At 45.0% G+C, this 18,166-nt stretch overlaps 2 protein-coding genes across 3 annotated transcripts; both read left to right on the forward strand.

Moving 5' to 3' along the window:
• Positions 1 to 277: 277 nt before the first annotated feature.
• On the forward strand, positions 278 to 9,229 carry LOC116381807 (ATP-dependent RNA helicase DHX8). Of its 2 annotated transcripts, none has more exons than XM_031844259.1 (23): positions 278 to 449; positions 797 to 882; positions 1,029 to 1,101; positions 1,337 to 1,431; positions 1,713 to 1,816; positions 2,011 to 2,376; positions 2,999 to 3,143; positions 3,525 to 3,731; positions 3,833 to 3,920; positions 4,210 to 4,307; positions 4,579 to 4,726; positions 5,023 to 5,204; positions 5,363 to 5,557; positions 5,663 to 5,848; positions 5,958 to 6,168; positions 6,255 to 6,436; positions 6,605 to 6,745; positions 6,832 to 6,987; positions 7,326 to 7,463; positions 7,662 to 7,790; positions 7,879 to 8,075; positions 8,167 to 8,346; positions 8,451 to 9,229. In XM_031844259.1, the coding sequence occupies exons 1-23, from the start codon at positions 341 to 343 to the stop codon at positions 8,668 to 8,670; spliced, it is 3,636 nt and encodes a 1,211-aa protein (XP_031700119.1). In that variant the 5' UTR covers positions 278 to 340; the 3' UTR covers positions 8,671 to 9,229. The 2 variants fall into 2 exon arrangements, with proteins under 2 accessions (XP_031700119.1, XP_031700120.1); XM_031844260.1 differs by having other exon boundaries at positions 2,014 to 2,376.
• Positions 9,230 to 9,904: 675 nt separating this feature from the next.
• Positions 9,905 to 17,861, forward strand: LOC116381808 (ATP-dependent RNA helicase DHX8-like). Its single transcript, XM_031844261.1, has 23 exons — positions 9,905 to 10,033; positions 10,120 to 10,205; positions 10,321 to 10,387; positions 10,479 to 10,570; positions 10,659 to 10,765; positions 10,860 to 11,144; positions 11,358 to 11,502; positions 11,666 to 11,857; positions 11,952 to 12,039; positions 12,129 to 12,226; positions 12,553 to 12,700; positions 13,186 to 13,367; positions 13,804 to 13,998; positions 14,097 to 14,282; positions 14,369 to 14,579; positions 14,672 to 14,853; positions 15,047 to 15,187; positions 15,552 to 15,707; positions 15,841 to 15,978; positions 16,117 to 16,245; positions 16,431 to 16,627; positions 16,904 to 17,083; positions 17,424 to 17,861. Exons 1-23 carry the CDS (start codon positions 9,931 to 9,933, stop codon positions 17,641 to 17,643), a joined length of 3,528 nt encoding a protein of 1,175 aa, XP_031700121.1. The 5' UTR covers positions 9,905 to 9,930; the 3' UTR covers positions 17,644 to 17,861.
• The last annotated feature ends 305 nt before the right edge of the window (positions 17,862 to 18,166 follow it).

Genomic DNA, 18,166 nt, shown 5'->3' on the forward strand with positions numbered 1-18,166 from the left:
TTCTGTTTAGTTAGTTAATTTAATAGTATTCTATTTCATTGTATATATTGTGCATTTGATATTTGCATTTGATATTTAATATTTTTACTCTGTTATTTTATTTACCTGTCTATCTATCTATCTATCTATCTATCTATCTATCTATCTATCTATCTAATAGTGGTCATATTGTGTCGTTTTTAATTAGGAATTTTAGCGCCATCGTGCGGCAGGTAGGGGCAAGACATGTACAACGTCGACGTGACTGACGTAAAAGCCGGAAGCGGAAGTGGCCCACGTTCAATAATGTCGGCTGTCTTCTTCTTCTTCTGCCGCTGAACAAAAACAAGACTCGTGGAGAATGGCAGACGGCGGAGTAGACGAGCTATCGCAGCTTGAATATTTGTCTCTGGTGTCCAAGGTCTGCACGGAGCTCGACAACCATCTGGGAATAAGTGACAAAGATTTAGGTGAGTAGTTTGTGGCTAAAAAGAAGAAAAATCCCGGCTAGCTAACTAGCTAGCTTGTGCTAAGTAGTTAGCTGTTGTTAGCTAGCTAGCTACAGTGTTATCCATTAACTCTGTAAAGTGGCATGTGTTTCTAACGGAAACTGTATTTTTCGTAGTGTTGCCATGCAGAGCGTAACATAAACTATGTTAATGTTAGATATGCGGCCTTGTAGTAACATTACGTCTCGTTATTGCGAGAGTTTTTAACGTTTTTCAACGTTAACTAAGCTATTAGAGTTGTCTAACTTATATTTGCTGTTAATGTCCTGTTCACTGCTAACGTTAATTTGTTTTTTAATGTTTTGCAGCTGAATTTGTCATCGACCTCGCTGAAAAACAACCAACCTTTGATGGATTCAAAGCTCTTTTGCTCCAAAATGGAGCCGAATTCACAGTAAGTTCACTACGCAAAAATGCTACACTAAGCTAACAGCCTGCAGGTGGCTAAAGCTAACATAAACAGCTAACTAACGTTAGCTAAGCTAACTGTATGTGGTACCTAATCGGTTCTATCGACTGTTTTGTTGTGTTTCATTGTAGGATTCTCTCGTTGGTAATTTGCTCAGACTCATTCAGACTATGCGACCTCCATCCAAGTCATCTACGAGTAAAGGTAAGTAAGCTAATGTAACAACCAAACTGCCAATTGCTTTGGTAGAAAGCACATTTTAGTCGGAGACATTTACCCCATACATACTGTGTATTATTGACTTGTATTTTGTTTATTTGTACTGTGTAACTGCTAATTATCTGTAGTTTCCTTGTGCTATGCCATATGGTATTGCGTTATATATTTCTCCCTTGGGAATAATCAAAACTACAATAAGTGAATAACTGTCCATTTTCAGTGTTCGAGGCTGTGGTCAAGCCGAAGACGGAGAAGGACCGGATGAAGGAGTTGTTTCCTGCGCTGTGTCGAGCAGATGAGCCGGCACCACCCCCGGTACGTTACTTTAACACAAGCAAAATGTGTGATCTTATTGATAAACCACCTTAGACACTCGAAATTCAAATTTTGACACTAGTCTGCACTTCGCTGTGTGAGTTCTTTAAAGCTAGAAAACGGAGTCACGTACCAGCGACGACTAACATAATATAATTATAATAATGCAGCATTCCAGAAGTGAATATGATAGGAAAACTAAACAAAGTTGTTAAACAGTAAAAGTAGAGTCCCTCTGTGCTGCTAATTGTTTTTTTTTTTTTGGCTGACTTTCTCTGAAGCTGGAAGATGAAGATGATGTGAAGGTAGCAGCTAATGCCATGAAAGAGCTGGAGATGTTTCTGCCCAGTGTCAGTGGGACAACCCCCAAAAGCAGCAAGAGCAGGTAAGACGACCAACGATGGTCACACTTTTATATGCCTTCTTGAAAAATAAAGTTTACATGTAGGTGACATTTGCTTTGTTGAATATAGGATTAAAAAAAATATGCATTTCTACAATTAAGTTTATTGAATTCAACCCTTTTAGGGTCACATGTCAGCTGTGGCTTGTGATGTTTACTTTTCATACTCATTCTAGCAGGTCAGAAAAGAGCCGACGTCGCAGCCGAAGCAGAGAAAGAGACGGACACAGAGATCGAGACAGGGACCGAGATCGGGACAAGGACAGGAAAAGACGCCATCACTCCAGGTCCAGGTCTCGCTCCAGAGATCGAGATCGGCATAGAGACGGCGGCAGAGACGGCGGCAAAAGAAGAGACAAATCCTCTCGCTGGTCTGAGCGCTCACCTAGTCCCAAAAAAGACCAAGACAAAGACTCTGATCGCTGGAAGGACAAACACGTGGACCGCCCGCCGCCAGAAGAACCTTCTGTGGGCGACATATACAACGGCAAAATCACCAGTATCATGCAGTTTGGATGCTTTGTTCAGCTGGAGGGATTAAGGTCGATACCAAATATTTCTTCCTTCATGTCTATTCATTCTGCATAAACCTGCTATTTCTGCACAGTTGAAGATAAGGCCACACTAATATTATTAGTAATATACTATTTGTAGAATTAGATTCCAGTGATGGCTGCGTAGGATTGTTATAAAGCCAAAATCCAAAAAAAGATCAATTCCCAACATGTTTATCTTGAGCTTCAATCCATATTTTTTTGGAGCTCAGCCGTTCAAAAAACAAAAACATTTTCATCTTTTCTGTGAGCCAGTGCTCTCTGGCTTGCTGCACACAAAGGAAGACAGGCACTTGTATTCATGGAGCAATCTAACAGCACCATACATTAATTTATAGAGCCATGATAACCCAAAAATCTATTTTTAAAGCTTCATCTGAAAACGTCAATAAAATGAAAGATATTCTGTACACCCCCAGTATTAATTCACAAGCGCCATTAATACAACATTGACCTAACTTTGGGTGGCAGCTCAGCCCAGTGGCTGCTAATTAACGTCGATACTGTAAATTGAATTGCAGATGCATTCCTGTGATGTGTGGAGCATAAGTTGACCGGAAATAACTGTTCTTCCGTGAGTTAATTAAAGCCGCGTGTTCTCTGTGCGTAGGAAACGATGGGAGGGTTTGGTCCACATATCCGAGCTGCGCAGAGAGGGCCGGGTGGCCAACGTCGCTGACGTCGTCAGCAAAGGCCAAAGGGTGAAGATCAAGGTGCTCTCATTCACCGGCTCTAAGACCAGCCTCAGTATGAAGGTAAGAACAGCAGACGACTCGCTGAACACATTTCTGTGAAGTTGGTCTCAGGGCGAATAATTTAATTGAAAGTTGTGTGTGTGCAGATTTCTTTGTGTGACCCGGTTTGGAAAATTGAGATCTTGATACCAGCATTAGTGCTTAATTGATTTCTAAATTACATTTTTTTTAATTGAATCTGATATTCCCTTTCTATCAGAGCAGGTAGTTGTTTGAGCCAGTGAGTAATTAGCATCTTAATTAGTGATTAAGCTGTTGTGAATTCCTCATGAGAGACTATTGTGAAATTCTATCATCGTGGGATCTTCTCTCTGATCGACTGTTAGCCCCTTAATTGTCAGGCAGAACATTAGCCCACACATGCTTTCTTTCATCTGCCAGGATGTGGACCAGGAGACGGGGGAGGACCTGAACCCCAACAGGAGGAGGAACGTTGGCCCAGACGGAGGGGACGAGATCTCCATGAGGAACCCCGACCGGCCGAGCAACATGAACCTGGGCCAGCCCCCCGAGCTGGAGCAGGACGACACCCTGGAGCGTAAGAGGCTCACCAAGATCTCTGACCCAGAGAAGTGGGAGATCAAACAGGTGGGTCTGGATTTCTGCACACGTTCAAGATGGCAGTAGCTGCTTTGATGGTATCACTGAAGCCCTATTTTTAAATCTTAATGCTCTTTGTCTTCCCTCAGATGATTGCTGCCAACGTCTTGTCCAAAGAAGAGTTCCCTGATTTTGACGACGAGACGGGGATCCTTCCTAAAGTTGACGATGAAGAGGGTAAGAAGTCCAGTTTGAAAGTAATGACATCAGCCTCAGCTGTGCTTTGTGTTTGGTGCTAATAAGCAAACAATAGTATGCTAACACGCTAAACTAAGCTAGAGAACAAAGGGACAAACGATACCTCCTCCACATCTGCATGTCAGCATGGTGACGTTAGCGTTTAGCTTGAAGCACCACTGTGTCACAGCCACACAGAGCTGTGGACTCTTTAATCTCTTTCTTTGTGATACATAAGACTTTCAGGCGTGTCGAACTTCTTGCTCATTGATCTTGTTCACCGTTTCAGATGAAGATTTGGAAATCGAGCTGGTTGAAGAGGAACCCCCGTTCCTGAGGGGACACACCAAACAAAGCATGGACATGAGCCCCGTCAAGATCGTGAAGGTAATGCACACGTCTGAACATGTCGTCGCATCTAGATACACGGAGGCGGGACTACAGTGCAGACTCGAGTTAATTTCATCTGATCCGTCTGTGGCAGGGGAAATATTTAGAACAATTATTAGAACGGGTTCTCTGGAAACAATAATGTGTTTATTTAACAGATGTAGGAGCTGTTTAACATATCTTCAGACTATAAACAAACCTGGCATCTGGAGCCTAAAGAAATGTGCACGAGAGTGATTGTGGTCCCGTGTGTCCCTCCGGCCAACAGAATCCAGATGGCTCTCTGTCTCAAGCCGCCATGATGCAGAGCGCTCTGGCTAAAGAGAGACGAGAGCTGAAGCAGGCGGCTCGAGAGGCAGAGATGGACTCCATCCCCATGGGGCTGAATAAACACTGGGTCGACCCGCTGCCAGACGGTAAGAAATCCATTACATGTGCACATTAAGCGATTGTGAAGTATGATTCATCAAATCCCTGCGCAGCCATAAAACCATCTGCCAGCTTGAAATTTGCATATTGACTATCGTACCATCTCTCTTTAGGTTTTATTAATATATCTATCTATCTATGGTTCAGTGTTCTTGTATCCCCTTCATGGGCCCAGACATGAAGCCGTAGCCATGCAGATCGGATGCGAGCATATTTTAGTTGCAGCGTTAAAACGCAGTTTTTCCTTCATTATTATAAGCTCACTTCTGCTGCTCTTTTACAGTCGACGGTCGGCAGATCGCAGCCAACATGAGAGGCATCGGCATGATGCCCAATGACATCCCGGAGTGGAAGAAGCATGCTTTTGGAGGCAACAAGGCCTCGTACGGAAAGAAGACCCAGCTCTCCATCCTGGAGCAGAGGGAGAGCCTGCCCATCTACAAGCTGAAGGAGCAGCTCATTCAGGTTGAAACCCAAAGGGACATGTTCTCAGATTTCGCTAGATGCTTCTCATATCAATGAGTCTGATTATCCTATGTGCACTTTATTCTTTTCAAAACCAAGATATAATGCCACCCAAGTGCCAATTTGTAACGTTTGCTGTGTGGATCAATCTGTCACAGGCTGTTCACGACAACCAGATCCTGATTGTGATCGGAGAGACGGGGTCCGGTAAGACCACCCAGATCACTCAGTACCTGGCGGAGGCGGGCTACACCACCAGGGGGAAGATCGGCTGTACGCAGCCCCGTCGTGTGGCCGCCATGTCCGTTGCCAAGAGAGTCTCTGAGGAGTACGGTTGCTGTCTGGGACAAGAGGCGAGTGCTCCATCATTAGAGGAAGATGTTCAAATCACAACATTTATATTTTGTAATGGCTTGGTTATATTTTAAGATGGCTAATATACATATTTTTTGCTCTAGGTGGGTTACACCATCCGTTTTGAGGACTGCACCAGCCCTGAGACGGTGATCAAGTACATGACGGACGGTATGCTGTTGAGAGAGTGTCTGATCGACTCTGAACTGGGCCAGTACGCCATTATCATGTTAGACGAAGCTCACGAGAGGACGATCCACACGGATGTTCTCTTTGGTTTGCTCAAGAAGGTGAGCGAGCTGAGCAGAGGCTTTCGTTTTCATACATTTAGTGGAGCTAGTCGGGTATTTGTGAGAGAGAAGTGAACGAGACGCTGAGTGTTTTCTTTGCGTTTCTCAGACTGTACAGAAGCGCACGGACATGAAGCTGATTGTTACATCGGCCACACTGGACGCGGTGAAGTTCTCCCAGTATTTCTACGAGGCGCCCATCTTCACCATCCCAGGACGAACGTATCCAGTGGAGGTTCTCTACACCAAAGAGCCCGAGACGGACTACCTGGACGCCAGCCTCATCACAGTCATGCAGATTCATCTCACCGAGCCTCCAGGTACCTTTCAAGCTTCACGTCCTTTTCACCAGTTGACCCAAACATCAGTCTACATCAGAACCCAACTGTCCCTCGTCTCTGTCCAGGTGACGTCCTGGTGTTTCTGACCGGACAGGAAGAGATCGACACCGCCTGTGAGATCCTGTATGAGAGGATGAAGTCACTGGGGCCGGATGTTCCTGAACTGATTATTCTGCCAGTTTACTCGGCGCTGCCCAGTGAGATGCAGACCAGGATCTTTGACCCGGCACCCCCGGGCAGCAGAAAGGTGACCGCATGTATCAGTAATCTTTCAAACATAGGGGAAAATGCCTGTTAACGGTATAATTAACTTCTCCGCATTAAAATCCCTAAATGTTAAGACTAAACTAAAGGTTAAATTGCACTGTATCTAAAATAATGGATTTGTTCTTCTGTCTTTTTCCCCTCCCATCAGGTGGTCATTGCCACAAACATCGCCGAGACGTCTCTGACCATCGATGGGATCTATTACGTGGTGGATCCCGGCTTCGTCAAGCAGAAAGTGTACAACTCAAAGACCGGCATTGACCAGCTGGTGGTGACTCCCATCTCACAGGTAGTCTGTTTATCATCTACTTCATATATTCAGGAGAAGAAAAACGCCAATCCTGATTGTTTAAAAATATCTGTTCTGAATTTCAGGCCCAGGCCAAGCAGAGGGCCGGTCGGGCCGGACGAACGGGCCCCGGGAAGACTTACCGGCTCTACACAGAGAGAGCCTACAGAGACGAGATGCTCACCACCAACGTGCCCGAGATCCAGAGAACCAACTTGGCCAGCACTGTGCTGTCTCTGAAGGTAAACGCTTACTCTGCCACACAGTGTGTTTAGGATTAGCACCAGGTAGACGTTTAGCAGAGGGATGGAGCGGGTTTATATTCAGACACCAGAGAGGAGCTTAAAGGCTTTAACGTTTCAACCTTTCTCATACCTGACTGATTGTGGGTGAAACATGGTGTGTTTAAGTGAAGTCACAGGTCAGTGTGTGTGCAGCCATTTTGTGCCAGCAGTTTAAAATGTGTGCATGTTTCTAGTACAGTGACACAAAAAATAAATAATGTTCCAGCTAATCTTCCTCAGCCTTGAAGCTTAGAATGTATTTAACATAATACTTTATTGTCTGTTTCCTCCACCAGGCGATGGGCATCAATGACCTGCTGTCTTTTGACTTCATGGACGCTCCTCCCATGGAGACGCTGATCACAGCCATGGAGCAGCTCTACACTCTGGGCGCTCTGGATGATGAAGGCTTACTCACCCGGCTGGGGAGACGGGTGAGGAATGATGTTTACTGCAAAGATGAAGAGAATAAATCTACATCACATTTATGCACTTTGTAGTTTCAATAAAGAAATAATGGTAAATGGTACAAGGTTTTATTTCTATCATGCCCTTCACTTCCCTCTTGTCTTCATTTTTAGCTTTGCTCCAATTATTATTATTTCATCTTTTCTTCTTTTTGCTTCTTCTAGATGGCCGAGTTTCCTCTGGAGCCGATGTTGTGTAAGATGTTGATCATGTCCGTCCATCTGGGCTGCAGTGAAGAGATGCTCACCATCGTCTCCATGCTGTCTGTGCAGAACGTCTTCTACAGGCCGAAGGTTTGTCTACATTTAATATCACTTATTGCATTTATGGTTTTGACTATTTGAAGATCCTCATTGGTTTCTTTTTCTTCTTGTGTTAAAGGACAAGCAGGCATTGGCTGACCAGAAGAAGGCAAAGTTTCACCAGCCGGAGGGAGACCACCTGACCCTGCTGGCAGTCTACAACTCCTGGAAGAACAACAAGTTCTCCAACCCCTGGTGTTACGAGAACTTCATCCAGGCCCGCTCCCTGCGCAGAGCCCAGGACATCCGCAAACAGATGCTGGGTATCATGGACCGGTAGGACTATCAAGATGTTAGCAACTGAATCTGAAATAATAATATCCGTCTTGTTTCTCTTGAACCTCCCAACGTGCTCTCTTCTCTTCAGACATAAACTGGACGTGGTGTCTTGTGGTAAAGCGACCGTACGGGTCCAGAAAGCCATCTGTAGTGGCTTCTTCAGGAACGCAGCCAAAAAGGATCCTCAAGAGGGCTACCGCACCCTGATAGACCAGCAGGTGGTCTACATCCACCCCTCCAGTGCTCTGTTCAACCGACAGCCCGAGTGGTACGACAACGCCAAACAAGAAATGAATGTCTTTTTTTTTTTTTTTTTATGATCATTTCCAAATGCAAAGCAGCCTTATGACGTCCCGCCTCTCTCATCCTCAGGGTCGTGTACCACGAGTTGGTGCTGACCACCAAGGAGTACATGCGGGAGGTGACCACCATCGACCCGCGCTGGCTGGTGGAGTTCTCTCCGGCCTTCTTCAAAGTGTCCGACCCGACGCGCCTCAGCAAGCAGAAGAAGCAGCAGCGCCTCGAGCCGCTGTACAACCGCTACGAGGAGCCCAACGCCTGGAGGATATCTCGCGCCTTCAGGCGCCGCTGACGTGCGTGACGTCACAAATGCGGAAACAAAATGTCTGTTGACGGCGATGATGAAGTCAGACGGGTCGACCTGCACCAGCTCTGGTGGTCGACAGTTTGTATCGTCACTACTTCAAGCTTCACTTTTGTTTTAATATTTGTACACATTGTACATTTTCCCCCCAGAAGTTCCCACATTAATCTGTCTAGGTCGGAATTTTAGTGTCATTATTTTAGGAAATGTGGAACTACTATTTTCATAGCACTAACACGGCAACAAAAAGCAAACTTTCCACTTGTGAAGTTTAAGTTAGTCTTCTGTGAGGAGGTTCTGTTAACAGTGGACTATTTATTTTGACTGAACTTGAACAAAGCATAATGTTACGCCCAAATAAGACCCGATCGTGCGTCTTTATGTTTCACTAGTCAAACGTTTTCAAACCATAAATATTGAACGTGGTATAGATTTTGTACTTTAGCCTGAACAACCTTCACTCGTCTGTGTATTGAAGACTTGCTTTGCTGTACTCGCCAGTGGAACTGTGACAATGTGTCCTCAATAAATACAAGATGTTTTTTAACCGTGTTTGAGTTTGTTGTGAAAAGTACAGAAGCTACAGAGAGATCAATCGGAGAATGTGGTGGTGACATTACACTGGGAAGATGTATCCCCGTTTGGATTATTTAGCAGCTTTTTAATGTTGCAGCTGTTTGAAGGAGAATAAATGTTAAAGTTTTGGGTTGTTGAGTGCTGTGGTGGAAGAAGTACTTTGATCTTTTAACTAAGTAAAAGTACCACAGAAATACTGTTTGTCCTGCATTCAGAACCTATAAATACAAAGTAGAACATTAACTCTATTACAAGAAAAAGTAACTCATTCAATATTATTGCTTAAATAATGGTATGAAAGTATTAATAATAGAATATACCAGAAGTACAAGTATCATAGAATATTTGTATTTCTATGGAAAGTATTAGTTGGTTAATACAAGTATTAATAATCTGAGTCTGCATATTAACTGGTAGACTAACTAATAAAATAAACTCAGTGGAAGTATAATGTAGTATCCTTGGGGAAAAACTCCAGTAAACTACAAGTACCTCAGTATTGTACTTGTACAGTAGGCGGATGTACTCGTTACGTTCAACCACTCCAATAACCTGTATACGTGTAATCTGCCCGTTGACCGGTAGGGGGCAGCGGCGCTGCAACACGTTCGTTGGAGCTCACACTAAAGAAGAAGAACCACTTCCTGGGCAGAACAAAAATAAACAAGAGAAATGGACGCCCTAGACGAAATAAAACGTCTCGAGTATTTATCGTTGGTGTCGAAGGTGTGCACGGAGTTGGAGAATCATCTGGGAATAAGCGAGAAGGATCTGGGTAACGTTACGACACGTAATGATGTGATAGCGTAGCGGTGAGTTAGCACGAGGAACGTTAACTTAACACAGGTTGATGTTTTACAGCTGAATTCATCATCAGTTTGGCCAAAAAACACCCAACATTTGAGGGATTCAAAGCGACTCTGTTTAAAAATGGAGCAGACTTCACAGTAAGTGTTGAACAAACCCCTTAACAAATCTATCTATCCATCCATCTCTCTCTCTCTCTCTCTCTCTCTCTCTCTCTCTCTCTCTCTCTGTTTAAATCCACGTGTCTTGTTTCAGGACACCTTTATTGGTAATCTACTTCGACTTATTCATACTATGCGACCCTCACCATCCACAAGTACAGGTACAGAACCTTTCTAAAGTATTTGATGTAGTAGTACCTCGTGTTTTACAGCTATACTGTTAAACTACATCTTCTCTGTTGTGAATGACAGGTCCTCAGTCAGACGTGAAGGCAAAGTGTGAAAAGGACAACCTGAAGGGGAAATACCCAGCTTTATGTAAACCAGATGCTGCTGTGTGGATAGTACGGCTCTTTTATCTCTATAAAGGACAATAACACATTTCAGAGGCAACTGCGGATTATAATATTTATGTTCCGAACCCTCCTTCAGATTCCACCGCGTCACGCAGACATAGATGACGAGCAGGTGGCAGAAGTGGCCATGAAGGAGCTGGAGAAGCTCATGCCTAACTTCTGTGGAACAAGCTCTGATACTGGGTAAAGGCTTTGGACTAAAAGTGTGACTGTCATTTGGAAAAGAAGCTGATCAAACATGACATGAAGTAAAAAATTGTTTCCGTTTGCTCCTCAGGTCAGTCAGGAACACAGACGGACAAATCAGACGTCAGAGGAGTCCAGATCTCGACGGAGACGCAAACCCCAAGCGCAAAAGGAAACGGGTGTGGAGCGACCATCCACCGAGCCCCCTCAAAGACGACGAGGACAACAACAAGAAGGACGTCAGAGACGCTGACCGCTGGCGTGACCGACTTGTGGATCGGCCTCCGCCAGAGGAGCCAGTTGTGGGCGACGTCTACAACGGCAAAATCAGCAGTTTAATGCAGTTTGGCTGTTTTGTGCAGCTGGAGGGCCTCAGGTCAGTCAGCTGAATCCAACTACTTCTAATCATTTAGATATTTCTCCCTTTTGTACTTGTGTGTTTCAAATAAATTGAGAATTTTTCCGATCATCTCTTCCCCGACGGTCTCAAATCTTCCACTAGATCACACGTTATGTTGCATTCAGCGTCTGCCTGTAGTGTTCTGTAAGTGCCTCTTGGTCCTAACCTGTAGTGTGAAACTGTCTGCAGGAAACGCTTTGAGGGCCTCGTGCACATCTCTGAGTTACGCAAAGAAGGACGCATCGCCAATGTGGCCGACGTGGTCACCAAAGGCCAGAAGGTGAAGGTGAAAGTTCTGTCATTCACCGGAACCAAAGCCAGCCTCAGCATGAAGGTGAGTCACGTTTAAAAGATCAGAAGAAGAGCGGGTTTGTACATGAAACCTTTAGGAGTCGGTAAACAATATTAAATGAAACACCAGTAATGGTTTGGAGTATTGTAGTTGCTGTTGATTAGTTAGTAACTGAAAATGTGGTCACTGGTTTCCATGTTGCCAGGATGTCGACCAGGAGACGGGGGAGGACCTGAACCCCAACAGGAGGAGAAACCTGGACACCGGAGTCGGAGACGAAGCCATGAGGAACCCGGACCGCCCCGTTGAAGCCAGCATGGTGGAAATGGAGGAGAACCCAACGGAACGCAAACGGCTCGCCAAGATAACTGACCTGGAAAAATGGGAAATCAAACAGGTATTCATCCGACACACTCGTGTGAAACAGAATAAGTGTTGAATCTGTCTTCCTTGGCTGGTTTTTAACCATCTGGTTAAAAAACCCTGTTCAGATGATTGCCGCCAACGTGCTTCCTAAAGAAGAGTTCCCAGAATTTGACGAGGAGACGGGAATCCTTCCCAAAATAGATGACGATGAAGGTAGAACTCTGCCCTTTGTTCTTCAGTTTTTTGCTAGATGAAAGTCATCCTGCATAATGACGTCTCTGCTGTAACTGTTCCCTCCACAGATGAAGAATTAGAGATTGATCTGGTGGAAGAGGAACCACCGTTCCTGAGGGGACAGACGAAATTTAGCACAAACCTGAGCCCAGTCAAAATAGTGAAGGTACGTATCCAGACTGGTTGTCTGTGGTTAAATCTAGGCAGATCACACTGAATATTCATCTTCTTTGTGTGTGTGAGGCATCACAGCAACGTCCAGTGGATATAAATACATATAAAGACTTATTATAGGAGCTACGGTCGAACTTCCAAAAAATGAGAAAAACTGCCTTTTTGTTTTGTTGGAATTGAAAATTATAATTTTATAAAAATAAACCGTAGATCTATAGAAGAACATCGGGACTTGTATATCTGTGCTGTAGCTACGGATGCACTTTGATAACATTTGTTTCTCCGTCATCACTCCGACTGTTTCACTTTGTCCATCAGAATCCAGACGGCTCCCTCTCCCAGGCAGCCATGATGCAGAGCGCTCTCTCTAAGGAGCGGAGGGAGCTGAAGCAGACGGCCCGTGCAGCAGAGATGGACTCCATCCCTACTGGCATCCACAAGAACTGGATCGACCCCATGCCCGACTGTAAGGACCTGATCCAGCAGACTCTTTATGAGCCAGGCTGTAGATTTAAATGTGTGCAGCACTGACTCTCTGTGTGCGTTTCAAACATCCGTGCAGCAAACTTTCAACCGGAAATTAATTCAAGGGCAAAATCAATCAATGTTGCGTCAGAGATTTAAAATGTATAAAATGAGATAGAAGCGCCTGCCTTGTGCCAGGCCTATTACACTGTTACATTGTTACCGTGGCATGGCTGGAGATGATTATCTAGCTTCCCCTTGAGTTTACGCTGACTCATAATGCACTGTGACTGTATCTTCCGCAGCCTGAGGGGACATCGGAGGTTTAACAAGTTCCTTCCAGCCCCGGTCGCTACCTCTGACTCACAGTTTAATACAAGAACAGCTTGTTAGGATATCGAGTTATCGTTGCAGTTCATCTTGATTAAACACAATAGTTAGGATCTTGCCGGTGCTTAACATTCGTCCTGTTCCTCTCCTGTGCAGATGAAGGAAGGCAGATCGCTGCCAACTTGAGGGGCATCGGCGCGATGCCGATCGATCTTCCAGCGTGGAAAAGATACGCCTTCGGAGGGAACCAGGTGTCGTATGGCAAGAAGACCGAGCTTTCCATCCTGCAGCAGAGAGAGGGGCTGCCTATTTTCAAGCTCAAGGAGCAGCTTGTTCAGGTACAGTCAGTGCTGGGATGGGCACAGAGTTTAAGGGGAGACAGCCCAGGCAAACATTTTGGATATTTTGCTTTCATAACATGTCTTCTTTAAGACTAGTGTGGGAAAAAAACCAAACCAAAATACACATTTAGGTGTTTACTTTACTGCGTTGCAATGATTAACAGATGGATATTCTAGATTTCTCCTAAACTCACCAGAAGTTAGCGTCCGATAAGCCCTCGTTTTATTGAAACATACACTTTCAGACGGACACAAACTCACCATCACGGTCTCGATTACACCGAAAAAGGCATTTTTCAGCCCGAGAGATGACAGCGGGCTTTTGAAAGAACAAACAAGCCATGAACCCACGTTACAACCTACAACATTTACATCCTCCCACATCCATCAACATCTCTTTATTACCGTAGCAATGAATTATTTCTCTTCACAGGCGGTCCACGATAATCAGATCTTGATTGTTGTTGGAGAGACGGGGTCCGGTAAGACCACCCAGATCACTCAGTACCTGGCGGAGGCGGGCTACACCTCCAGGGGGAAGATCGGCTGTACGCAGCCCCGCCGTGTGGCCGCCATGTCCGTGGCCAAGAGAGTCTCTGAGGAGTACGGTTGCCGTCTGGGACAAGAGGTGAGTGATCTTCATCTGTACAGGAAGAGTCATAGAGAGCCTTTCCTCCCTTCCTGTGTCATTCATCCCTTTCAATATGTGTGTTACCTTAACTTTAGGTGGGTTACACCATTCGATTTGAGGACTGCACCAGTACAGAGACGGTGATCAAGTACATGACGCACGGTATGCTGCAGAGGGAGTGTCTGCTGGACGCAGACATGAGTCTGTATTCCCTCATAATGCTCGATGAGGCCCACGAGAGAACGATCCACACCGACGTGCTCTTCGGACTTCTCAAGAAGGTATTTTCTTTACATTCTGCAAACCACACAATAAAGAATACCAACAATGCTGCTTCACATGCAGTAACGTCCTCTGCCTCTTGTAGATGATAAAGAAGCGCAAAGACATGAAGCTGATCGTGTCCTCGGCCACACTGGACGCCGTGAAGTTCTCCCAGTATTTCTTTGAAGCGCCCATCTTCACCATCCCAGGGAGAACGTATCCGGTGGAGGTTCTCTACTGCAAGGAGCCCGAGACGGACTACCTGGACGCCGCCCTCATCACAGTCATGCAGATTCACCTGATGGAGCCTCCAGGTACGGCTGTGTCAGGGATTTAAAACTGTTCTGTACATAAGACACCTAACCGTGTCTCTGTACGTTACAAAACACTCTCTGTCTCTGTCCAGGTGACGTCCTGGTGTTTCTGACCGGACAGGAAGAGATCGACACCGCCTGTGAGATCCTGTATGACAGGATGAAGTCACTGGGGCCGGATGTTCCTGAACTGATTATTCTGCCAGTTTACTCGGCGCTGCCCAGTGAGATGCAGACCAGGATCTTTGACCCGGCACCCCTGGGCAGCAGAAAGGTGACAGACTGCACTGGATAAGATTAAAGCTGTGAAGTACATCTTATTAATGTGATCAAAAGCCTTTCTTTAATAGAATTTGAATATATTTACCTTTTTAGTGGCTTTCAATTAGTTCGATTTTTATCTGCACAGAACCAAAGATTCACCTTTTTAAAGAGGAATTCTCTCCGTTGTGTTTGTGTACCACCAGGTCATCATTGCCACCAACATCGCTGAGACGTCTCTGACCATCGATGGAATCTACTACGTGGTGGACCCCGGCTTTGTGAAACAGATCGTGTATAATTCAAAGTCGGGCATCGACCAGCTTGTGGTGACTCCCATATCACAGGTACAGCCGTGTTAACACAACCCTCATCATGTGGAAGTAAACATTTTACGTTTGGCCCGACTTGGAAACCTCAGTGTTTTTTATCGTATGCTGAAAACCCCAAAAAAGCATCATCGGTGACGATTTGACGATCTTTGCTACAAGATAAGATAAAATAGGCTTTATTGTCTTAGACACAAACAAGACAGTATCTGCTCTTTAAATAATACAAAGTATCATAATGTATTCATACACAGTACCTAAAATGTATGCATAGACTGCCATCAACCAACAAATGGCACACTGCCCATCGTACGACCCACCGGTACTGATCATCATCCTAATGTGCGTACGTGTGCGGTTCCTCCCTGATCGTCTTTCTCAGGCCCAGGCCAAGCAGAGGGCCGGTCGAGCCGGCCGAACGGGCCCCGGGAAGTGTTACCGGCTCTACACAGAGAGAGCCTACAGAGACGAGATGCTCACCACCAACGTGCCCGAGATCCAGAGAACCAACTTGGCCAGCACTGTGCTGTCTCTGAAGGTTGATACAAAGCGAGGGCCTTGCCCTGTGATATGATGCATGACATTAGAGATTTTAATCATGACTTTGTGGCCCAGTTATTATCATCGTCTGTCAGGCTTTATCGTCGGTGTGATTTGTTTTTATTTCCCAGGCGATGGGCATCAATGACCTGCTGTCTTTTGACTTCATGGACGCTCCTCCCATGGAGACGCTGATCACAGCCATGGAGCAGCTCTACACTCTGGGCGGCCTGGATGATGAAGGCTTACTCACCCGGCTGGGGAGACGGGTGAGTAGAAGAGAAAAGTCTACTGCATCTACTCAGTCACATTATAACCGATGATATTATTATATTATGTCCTCTTTGTTCCAAATCTTCATTATGCATCCTGTCCGTGTCTGATCTCCACCCGTGTGCGTGGGTCAGATGGCTGAGTTTCCTTTGGAGCCGATGTTGTGTAAGATGTTGATCATGTCCGTCCATCTGGGCTGCGGCGAAGAGATGCTCACCATCGTCTCCATGCTGTCTGTGCAGAACATCTTCTACAGACCGAAGGTTTGTGGCCAACACCCGACGACACTCGTGCTGACCACAGACGTGACTTACTTCAATAACATGCACATACCTGTTTGTCTCAAATCTTTGATTGGGAAACATGAATAAAGCATGTTCGAGGCAACAACATGCTTAAAAGCTTAACACAAAATAACACAAAATTCAATGCTTCCTTGCGTTTTCAGGACAAACAGACATTGGCTGACCAGAAGAAGACAAAGTTCTTCCAGCCGGAGGGAGACCACCTGACCCTGCTGGCGGTCTACAACTCCTGGAAGAACAACAAGTTCTCCAACCCCTGGTGTTTCGAGAACTTCATCCAGGCTCGCTCCTTGAAGAGAGCTATGGACATCCGCAAACAGATGCTGAGCATCATGGACAGGTGCTCAGAAGCAGGAAATTCAACTGTGTTTGAAAGATTTGTATGACTTGTTTTATTTCAGTGTTTGTTCTATCGTTGACAATGGAAACATCTGTAACACTGACCTCATATAGTGAGGAATGGAGAAATGACTGCAGACATACAAATATGCAGCACTGTGTTTACACGTATGCCAGAGTTAAAGAAAAACACACGCAGCATTTAAATCAAACATGATGTCTTGTGAAAAAAATTCGATTTGAATATAAACAAACCATTTTGATTGCTATTCCTCAGACACAAGTTGGACGTGGTGTCTTGTGGAACAGCTACCATGCGGGTCCAGAAAGCCATCTGCAGCGGCTACTTCAGGAACTCTGCCAGGAAGCACCCCCATGATGGGTACCGTACCCTGATAGACCAGCAGGTGGTGTACCTGCACCCCTCCAGCACGCTCTTCAACCGCCAGCCAGAGTGGTGAGTCCTCGCTGTGCTGCTGGAACGCTGCAGGGCCGACGGGACGAATAGACTTATGACATAAGACTTGAATATGTACCCCACAAACGTGATTTCAGCCTTGCTTAGAGCTGCAGAATGAGTGTATGGATTTATATGGATCAATCACTATTATTGCAAAAGTTTATAAATTCATTTTCTGTATATCAAGTAAAACTGCAAAATGTTAATTGATTGCAGCGACATTAATTTGAGCATTTGATATTTATGTTTTGGGTTTTTGGACTGTGAGGGGCACCTTTACTATTTTATGAGCTGATCATTATTAACTGTCTTCTTGTCCTCGTCATGCTTCCTGCAGGCTTGTGTACCACGAGTTGGTGCTGACCACCAAGGAGTACATGCGGGAGGTGACCACCATCGACCCGCGCTGGCTGGTGGAGTTTGCGCCGGCTTTCTACCGAGTCGGCGACCCGACGCGCCTCAGCCGGCAGAAGAGGCAACAGAAACTGGAACCGCTCTACAATCGCTACGAGGAACCGAACGCCTGGAGAATCTCCCGAGCGTTCAGACGTCGCTGATGAGCAGCTGGGCCTCGTGGACAGACTGAAGTGCAGAATGACTGAACCAGCTAACAGCTGAGACATTTAGTTCAGTTTTTTGCCAAACCTGAACAGTCTGCTAAATAAATAAATGAATCAGTTGTAAACACGTTTGACAATATGTGATGGTCTTAAGTAATACTTAGTTTTGCCTTACTAAGATATATATATATATATATATATACACACACACACACCTACAAAAATGTTCCACATGTTTTGTAAAAAATAGTTTTTCGTAATTGCCGATAAATACTGGATGCACTTTTAGTCGTCGCTGCCTCTTAAACATCCCGTCTTGTCTGCATGTTTCAGTTAAAGAAATAGTAATTTATGGGAAACATGCTTCTTTTCTTTCATATTCGCAGTATAATTCATAGTATAAAAAAGTCATATCTTATGTCAAAATAAGTCATAAAAAAGTCAGACTTTTTTCTACATACTATACTGTGACTGACATACTGTACTGGGACTTTCTTGTACTTTTTCCAAATATATTATA

The sequence above is a fragment of the Anarrhichthys ocellatus genome, unplaced genomic scaffold, assembly GCF_004355925.1.
Source record: "Anarrhichthys ocellatus isolate YVR2014 unplaced genomic scaffold, GSC_Weel_1.0 scaffold4, whole genome shotgun sequence".
NCBI lineage: Eukaryota > Metazoa > Chordata > Actinopteri > Perciformes > Anarhichadidae > Anarrhichthys > Anarrhichthys ocellatus.

Coding starts and splice junctions, on each gene's coding strand:
- LOC116381807 (XM_031844259.1), top strand. CDS start 341: ATGGCAGACGGCGGAGTAGACGAGCTATCGCAGCTTGAATATTTGTCT. Junction 3,732..3,832: donor AGAAGTGGGAGATCAAACAG/GTGGGTCTGGAT, acceptor GTCTTCCCTCAG/ATGATTGCTGCCAACGTCTT. Junction 6,746..6,831: donor TGGTGACTCCCATCTCACAG/GTAGTCTGTTTA, acceptor TCTGAATTTCAG/GCCCAGGCCAAGCAGAGGGC.
- LOC116381808 (XM_031844261.1), top strand. CDS start 9,931: ATGGACGCCCTAGACGAAATAAAACGTCTCGAGTATTTATCGTTGGTG. Junction 14,854..15,046: donor CACCCCTGGGCAGCAGAAAG/GTGACAGACTGC, acceptor GTGTACCACCAG/GTCATCATTGCCACCAACAT. Junction 15,188..15,551: donor TGGTGACTCCCATATCACAG/GTACAGCCGTGT, acceptor CGTCTTTCTCAG/GCCCAGGCCAAGCAGAGGGC.